Source organism: Dipodomys spectabilis, unplaced genomic scaffold, assembly GCF_019054845.1.
Source record: "Dipodomys spectabilis isolate Male_0828 unplaced genomic scaffold, ASM1905484v1 ptg000002l, whole genome shotgun sequence".
Lineage (NCBI taxonomy): Eukaryota > Metazoa > Chordata > Mammalia > Rodentia > Heteromyidae > Dipodomys > Dipodomys spectabilis.
Window position 1 is genome coordinate 53,583,814 of NW_024870679.1, and position 8,664 is coordinate 53,592,477.

Genomic DNA, 8,664 nt, shown 5'->3' on the forward strand with positions numbered 1-8,664 from the left:
TGGGTAGCAGGGGGAAGTGAGGACAGAAGGCAGAGAGACCCACTCCAGCTGTTCCAAGGAGCAAGGGCTGCTGGGGGCTGGGGGCTGATGCTTGTAATCCTAGCTACTCAGGAGGATGAGATCTGAGGATCATAGTTCAAAACTAGCCTGGGCAGGAAAGTTCAGGAAACTCCTGTCTCCAATTAACCAGTTAAAAAAAAATCTGGAAGTAAAGCAGTGGCTCAAGTGGTAGAGTACTAGCTTTGTGTGGAAAAAAAAAATCTAGGGGACAATGCCCAGGCCTTGAGTTCAAGTCCCAGTACTGATGCCAAAATAACGATACCATCTATGCTGTGAGAAGCCCCCAGAGCAGCACCAGGCACTGAGAAAGTGGGCAATGAAGAGAGGCTCTCATTATGACTTGCTTTCACTGGGAGAGCCAAGGACTGCCACACCACCTGAGAACACTCATTGCTTGGCCAAGCCAAACCTTCACTGGGTGGTGTTTCATGTGGAGGGTGGGGCTGGGGGGGGGGGTGGACGACAGAGAGTCCTGCTCTGGCAAGAAGGGAGGAAGTCATATAACTTTTAAATACAACCATTAGAAGACACATGCCAAAAGCACTTTGAAAGCAGAACACCTATTAAAAATAGCACACTGATTTCAACAGCTACTTTTCCCGTTCATCGGGGTGGATATGGGTTTTCTTCTTGCAGGGCAGGTTTGGGAGGGGTGTTAACTTACTTTGCTCCACTAGCTGAGCCCATAGATGAGAAAGTGCTTTAAAACCTTGCAAAGCCAAGTCAAAGCTCAATTTCTGGGTTGGGAAGAGAGTGTTCCATAGAATTAATCCCAAGAAATGTACATATTCTGGGTGCTTTCCAGATTCCTCCACCAAAAATGCATACCTGGTCTCCATCCCCAATTGTCATTTCCTGTGACCTAACTCCCACTAAAGGTGTGTGTGTGTGTGTGTGTGTGTGTGTGTGTGTGTGTGTGTGAGCGCGCACGCGCGCATAGGTGGATGCATGGACATGCAACACCAGAGCCATTTCTCCACATCCAGAGTTGGACCAGGGTAAAGGGCAGGGGCAGGAGACTAATATTTCTGTCAGGCAAGCTCTTTTTCTGTTCCGAAAAGCTCCACTGACCACTTGTAAACTTAAACATTTTTTTTTCCTGTCTGATTGTGGCACAAATAAAAAAAAAACACAGGTTGAAGATTGAAGAAAACCATTCCTTCCTTTAGTAACAAAACTTGTAAATCTTAGCATATTGGGGATAAGTGCCATGCTAGCTAGCTAAAGTCCTCCCTGCTTCTGCCCAAGGCAAGCTAGCTTGCTAGTTGTGCACCTTACCCAAGGTCAACTAATTCCCTGTCACAGGACAGCACAGGAAGACCCTAGGCAACTTCCCCAGTCTCTAGGCCTCCAACTCAGGATCTCTGCAGAAAGGTTCTGGGGAAAATCAAGGGATTCCTGGTTTAGGGAAGAGAATGTAATTACTTGACCCTCCTCCCCCAAGGAAACACTAAGCCAACAAGTCCTAGTGTTTCCTTTATCTCTCCCCTAGACTCTTCCCCTTTTCGGGGACTCGGGAGCACTTGAGGTGGTAGGTGCTGGGGCCTGGGCTGCAGAGAAGTGAGAACCCGCACGTGAGGACAGCGTGCCCTCATTCAGAACCTGCAGGCAGGGAGAGGGAGGGAGGCCTGGGAAGGGGCAGAGTGTGCCTGAACGTCGGAGAAAAGTGCCAGAAATATAGGAAGAGAGGAGAGAAAGAAGCGTTTAAAGAGAGGATAAAAGTCAGAAGGGAGCCCGAAAGGGGCAAAGAGGGGGAAAAAACCCAAGCAGGACCAGAAGTCAAGAAGAGAGCCCCAAAGCGTTAGCGAGTGGAGAAGGAACCCCAGGGAGAGAGGGAGAGGGAGCGCCAATCTGGGCTCTTGCTCCGGGCAAGGAGACGTGAAGGAAGGGTGCCCAAGCTGTGCCCGCACAGGACCGGGGTGGGACGGGTTTGGACTAAGGTGGGTGAGAGAATGAGAAGCCAGACCACTGCCCGCCACGAGCCGGGGTGCCGGGGCGGCCGGACGGGCGGGAGAGTGGCGGGGCAGGCGCTCGCTCACCGATCCGGGCGGCCGGCACTGTCCTCCGTCTGGGGGCTGCGGGCGGGCGCGGGCGGTGGCGAGGAGGGCAGCGAGCAGCGGCCCCGCCAGGGCGGCGTGCATCCTGCAAGGGGCCCGCGGGGCGCGGGGGGACTCTCCCGGGCGGCGTCCCCTCAGTAGGGCGGGGAGCCCCCAGCTGGGCACCGAGGGTCCTCTGGAGCGCGAGGCTCCAGCTGCGAGATGCTGGGAGCCCTGCTGGGGCGTGGTTGGCTGTCCCTTTCGGACCTGGGGGTCCCTCTGGGGCGGGGCTCCGTCTGTTGGAAGAGGGGGACCCTCGGGGCGGGGCGGGGCCCCTCTCCAGGGCGCGCAGCCCGGTTGGCCGAGCCCGGGGATTCTGCGAGCGCGCGGGGATCCCGGGGGCGCGTGAGGGTGCCGGGGGCGCCGCGCTAGGGCTCGGGGGAGGGGGTACGCGGGGTTTCTGGAGGGGAGGCGGTACCGAGATCCCGGAGTTCGTGAGGGTCTGGGGTTACGCTGGGCACCCGGGGCGCACCAGGATCCCAGGGGTGCGCGGCGCTCTAGGAGGCGCGCGGTGGGACAAGTGCGGCGGAGGGCGCGGCGGGGCGGGGGGTCGGGGCTGGGGCGCCCGGCTGCCCCCCCCCAGCCCGGCTCAGAGGGGCGGCGGGCGGCCGCGCGGCCGCTGCCCGGGCTCCGCCATGCTGCTCTGCGGCCGGGAGGGAGGGAGAGAGGAGGGCGGGAGAGCGGCGCGGAGCCGGGCCGGGCGGGGGGCTGGGGCCGCCGGGGTGGGGGGGAGGGGAGGACCCGGAGCGGGGGGCGGGAGGCCGGGGCCGCGCCTCGCCGGGCCGGGCCGCGGGGAGTCCGGGCGAGCTCCGCGCCCGGGCGCGCCGAGGCGGAGTCTGATGGGCATGGCAGGCGTTCGTTCGCTCGCTCGCTGCTCTCCCCGTTCCCTCGCTCGCCCGGCTCCCTCACACACGCGCGGAGGGAGGCGAAGCCCGCAGCAGCCACTTCCCAACTTTCCAAACTTCCCAGCGCAACTTTTTTCCTCTCCTCCCCTGCCCGCGCCTCCTCCTCCCTCCTCCCTCCCCCTTCCCCTCGCCAGCTCCCCGCCGGGTGGTAGTTACCGAGCGCCGCCGCCAGAGGGCGCCCCGGCCGAGGCTCTGAGCTTCTGGGCCTCCCTGCTGGCTCAGAGGTGCATGCCAACTGGGCAGCAGGGACACATTTGGGGACCGGGACCAAGGCTCGCCCAGTGCACCCACAGTTCCTGGAGCCAGCGAACAATTATAGGGGAACGGGGTTTGGACAAGGCACTTCTAGGGAATGCAGCTATCTCAGAAAATCCAGGGAAGCTAGTATTTACAACTTTGCCCAGCACTGGCATGTGCTACGTGGGTGCGCTGCAAACATTCCCTGAATTAAAATAGAACATTTTTCAAAGAACAGAAAATAATCGTTCTCAACATTCCCTGGAACGTTGCCTTTAGTCAGTTCCTCCCCCTCTCACTCCCCCACCCCCACCCGGACCCCTCCATTCCCCTGAATCCAGGAAGGATCCCTGAGCTCAGCTCTGGAAGGCTAAGGATTCAGACGTGTTTCTTAATCCATGGGAATTGCAAAGGTCCTTAAAATCAATTCTCTTCTGCTCCCAGGGGGAACAAATGAGGCTCAAAGAAGACCCAGGGGCAAGATGGGATCTTTTAGGACCATTTTCAGCAAATGGAGAGAATGAGTCATAGCCTGCCTGCTTAGTTCTGTTAAACAAGAGTTTCACATCAAAGATTAAAGGGTGAAGTTAGATGATACTGTTAGGAGCCAACAGTCCAGAGAGGGAGACAGACAAGGACAAATATGCAAAAAAAAAAAAAAAAGCCATTAAAATACTGATGCTGATGCCAGTAGAGGAATGGCTCTTTGCAGGGCACGGAGAGAAGGAGGTATATGAGGTCTTCCACATGGAAGAGGAAAAGTGACCAGAATATAGGAGTCTGCAGGGGACTGTCAGCAGGTAGGCATGGCAATAGAAGCTAAAGCCTTATCTTCCAGTCAGGACAGGGAGTCCAAGGGCACATGATGCCAATGTGAGACTTGAAATCCAGGTGGTTGGAAGCGTCATGGAGAGAAGGGGGCAAGCTGGAGGCAGGGAGGCCATTGCGGAGACAGGCAGTGTGTCTGCGTTCAGGGACTGGGCTGAGGTCTCCTGACTCCCAGTTCAGTGCTCTTTTTTCCTGGCTATTGTGTGCATGCTTCTGGGCACTAGATTGAAGAACTGGAGAAAGGCTGCTAGACAGTTGTCTAGGGAGGAATTGCAGCTTGCCTGGAGGGACAGAAAGCTTTCCCAGAACACTGGATCTAGGCCGCTGAGAGGAATGCCAGAGACTAGCAGATTGAACCCCATAAACCACATGAACTGGCCTCTTTCAGAGGTGAAAAATGAATAAATGTTGGTGATTTCCTACTGTTCAACTTACTAGATGTCCAGAGCAACCTCTGCCTCTCAGGTTCTTAGTCGCACACAGACCTGGTGACAGATGCGAAGCAAGCCCAAGTGCCTGGATAGGATGGTATCAGGGCACAATATAATTCCCTGCTTCCTACACAGAGAGTTCTGAGAACTGGAGCTGAGACAATAAAAGTGACAAAAGCGAAGTCCTTGAAACTCCTCCCAGCCTCTGAGCTGGGAGAATTCCCTTCTGAGCCCTAGACCCTCTGGGTATGGAGTTTGTTTGGGAAGTGTGTTTGTTTGGAAGTGAGGACTTGATTCCATTGAGGAGAGATGAAGTGGTCTGCATTGGAGAATTAGAAGACTCAAGGCAAACAATGGCCATCAAAGATCTCCATCAAGTTAAAAGTCATCCTGCAAAGGATTAAGTACCCATTGGTGCCTCTCCAGCCAGCTTCCTGTCCTCCTCACCATCCTTCTCTGAATTAATGTATGCAATGAGGTTTTAGGCTCTTCTTTGGCTCCGTTGATGTCAGAGACGCAAGAATAAATAAGCTTTTCAATCCAAGAGAATTAAACCATACATCTACACCAACAATGGTGCATCAATGTTGGTAGCAGTATTGTTTACAATAGCCACAAGGTGAAAATAACCTACGTGACCATCAATCAATGAATGGATAAACCTCAAGTGATATGTCACAGCATTACATAAACCCTAAATTGTTACAACTTTTAATGAATTGTGTTAATATGGTAGAATGTTACTCAATTACCAAAAGCCATACTATACATGGCTCAATTTTTTTTTGTCAATTGTGGGGCTTGAAATCAGGGCCTGAGTTCAGGTGCTATCCCTGAGCTTCTTTGGGCTCCAGGCTAGTGCTCTATCACTTGAGCCACAGTGTCACTTCCAGTTTTTGAGTGGTTTATTGGAGATAAGAGTCTCACAAGGACTTTTCTGCCTAGACTGGCTTTGAATCTAGACCCTCAGATCTCAGTTAAGATTACAGATGTGAGCCACCGGCGCCTGGCTTATGGCTCAATTTTAAAAACATTTAACACAGATATAATCATAAGAGGATAGATGTCATATGACTCCATTTTTGTGAAATTTATGGAACAGGCAAATCTGCAGAAGCAGAAAGTAGGTTAATAATTGCCAATAATTAGGCAGAATGGGAAGGGGGAGTGGAGATTAAAAATCAAGGATTCTTACTGCATTTTTTGTTTGAATAGTAAATGCTACAATAGTGATGATTACACAACTCTGAACACACCAGAATAAAATCACCATTTTAACTAGATGAATTGTATGTGAATTATATGTGAATTATATTTCCATAAACGGTGATCTGAAAAAAAAACCCACCAAACTGATTTTTTTAAAGAGCATTTGCCTGTGAAGCATAAAGCCCTGAGTTCAAACAGTACTAACAAAAAAATAAAGTAAAAATATCTCAAGAGTCTGAGGTTGGGTGTTTTCAAACTCTTTTTCTCCTCCCTGGATAATGGTGTGTCCTGAGTTCTAGAGACTGGGCATCTTGGGGAGATCTGAGTCTCATCTGAACTTGACATTCACTTAGGTGCCTCACTGTTGGGAGAAATGAGTTCCTGGAATAAATAACCTGTAAAAGCCTCTGAATCCAGTGCTAAAGCTCCAAGCTTTATGGTCAGGGCCTTTTGGTCATATGGGAAAGGGCTCAGGGCTCAAGAGGGGGCAGTGGACTCAGACTTCTCAGCTTAGTCTGCCGCAGGCCATATCTGGCCCACTTTCCTTTTATTGCATTTTAATTAAGTTGTTCAATCAGATTGGTACCAGGAATCTGTAGGCTGTAACAGCTAGGGCAGGAGCAGAAGCTTTGTAGTGGAACTAAACCAACAAAGCCTCTTGAGCTGATCCAGGAGCCCTGGCTCCATTGAAGAGCATTGCTGGCAGGGAGGGAGATGAGGGACTTTATAGTGAGCCGAAGGAAGCTTTGTCCTGAAAGAGAAGAGGTTGCCTCCTTATAGAACCATTGCTGTGGCTTCTGGGCTACAATGGCATTTTCATATGGTCATGGTCCAACTTCCAGATTGGACTCCCACTCTAAGCACCACCAACCCCCTTTTCCTCCAGGATGTCTTTTCTATCCCAGTCCTTGGTTAGAAGTTATTCCTGGGTGACTAAAGAATGTAATTATCTTAAAGGTAGGGGAGAGAAGAAGTTGACTCTAGAACCAGATAGAGGTAGTCTATGCTTAAAACAGTCTAGAATAAAGGAAAGCCCTGTGGGCCGGGGGTGGGAGTCGGGGGCCAGCCTGAAGATGTTGATGAAGATGAGCTTGGGGAAGTTCGCATGTGGTCACAGAAATGCAGGAAGGGATCATAGTTGCTGTGTAAAATAACATTCATGATAAGCCAAGATCCCCAACCCTTGGCCTAGCTCTATATGCAGAGCAATCCACCCTGCTGGTCTTTGTCCCCAGGGAGCTTGCAATCCAGGAGAGAAGATGGAGAGGAGGACTTGGGGAAAGAAATTGAAGGTAGAAAAGAGTAACCAAGTCAGCTTTAGGAAAGAGGACACCAGCAGAGGTCTTTGCCAAGAGGATAATGTTGAAGTTGATCTCTAAGACTGAGCAGAAAGTGAGAAAAACAAAGGAGGCGGTTAACAATGTTCAACAAGAAACATACTCATTACCTTACTTATGTAACTGTAACCCCTCTGTATATCATCTTTACATTAAAATACAATAAAAATCTTAAAAAAAGAATGAGAAGGAGGCAGGAGAAGAAGTACACATATAATCCCAACAATTTAAGAAGCTGAGATAAGGGAGATCAGAGTTTGAGACCAGCTGGGCTTCATAGGGAGATCTTGTCTCAACAAATAATGGCAAGAAAGAGTAAGCGTTGGAGGAGTAGCAGTTGGATAGGAGGATGGAGAAAGGAAGGTCATTTCAGGCAGTGGGAACAGCATGTACACAGGCATAACAGTGTGTTTGGCACATTAGAGGAATTGTAAACAGTGATGGAAGAGAATGAGAGTGCAGAACTATTGGAGATGATCAGGAAGAACTATGCAGGCTCTTGAAAAACTATGTAGAAAAGGTCATCCTATTCTGCTCTGCATAAATTGTGGGTGCTGGCTGAGGATAGCTCACATGTTATGTTCCAGATGGGAGGTGTACTATACGTAGTCAGATGTGCAGCCCTAAGGGTCATAATAGCAGTGACATGCATGACTCTTCTAACTCATATTTATTGAGTCCTCACACGTACTATGGTGTAATAGACCTATCTTCCCCTACTTAGGACTTTTGAACAACTCAGAAATAGGTAGATGGTGAGTGAAAATGCGAAGGACTTGAGGGTGTGGATATCTCTTTGAGATGCTGATTGCATGTCTTTGAGCAAGGTCTCAGAAGTGAGATTTTCTGAATTAGAATTTTTGAAGACTCCCCTTGTATGAACTTAAATTCCCTCCCACAGAGTAGTACAAGGATTGGTCAAAAGTATAAACTTTTACTAGGTGTTGGTGGCTCACACCTGTAATCCTAGCTACTCAGGAGGCTGAGATCCAAAGGAGTGTACTTTGAGGCCAACCTAGGGAAAGAAATCTATGAGACTCCATTTTTAAAATAACCAGAAATAAAAAAGAAAAGGAAAGGAAAAAATAGAGCTAATGGCATGACTCAAGTTGTGGAGTGCCAGTTAATGAACAAGTAAGAGGTCTTGAATTCAAACCCTGATACTGAGGGAGGGGAGGCTACAAACCTTTCAGTTATAAAGTAAACAAATTCTAGGCCTCTGACGGCATCTGATATACAGCAGGAGTAGTGGTGCACGTACTAATTAACTGTAACACTCATTTTACAGAATGTAATAATACTATTAAATCATCATCTTGTATACCTTGAACATATACAGTCAATGTCAATGAACTATTTTGAGGAAACAGATTTAAAAAAATTTTTAAAATGGCAAAAAAGTGCAGAGTCAGGTGATGATGCAGTATCATAAAACTCCAGGCACAGTGAGAGTTGAAGGACGGATTAAAACCTTTTCCTGGAGTGTGTAAGATTTGAACTAGTCTATGAAGGAAAGAAAGTGTTTGAATACTGTAGAAGGAAAGAGCCTGGCTTCCATTCC

At 49.9% G+C, this 8,664-nt stretch overlaps 1 protein-coding gene across 2 annotated transcripts in view; it reads right to left on the bottom strand.

The window, feature by feature from the left end:
- The window catches only part of Trabd2b (TraB domain containing 2B), a 216,108-nt gene extending 213,404 nt beyond the window's left edge, over positions 1 to 2,704 (bottom strand). For both annotated transcript variants that reach the window (XM_042682044.1, XM_042682052.1), the window contains exon 1: positions 2,100 to 2,704. In XM_042682044.1, the coding sequence (XP_042537978.1) occupies positions 2,100 to 2,201 (102 nt within the window). In that variant the 5' untranslated portion in view covers positions 2,202 to 2,704. The remainder of the gene's footprint in view (positions 1 to 2,099) is intronic.
- Between the last annotated feature and the right edge of the window lie 5,960 nt (positions 2,705 to 8,664).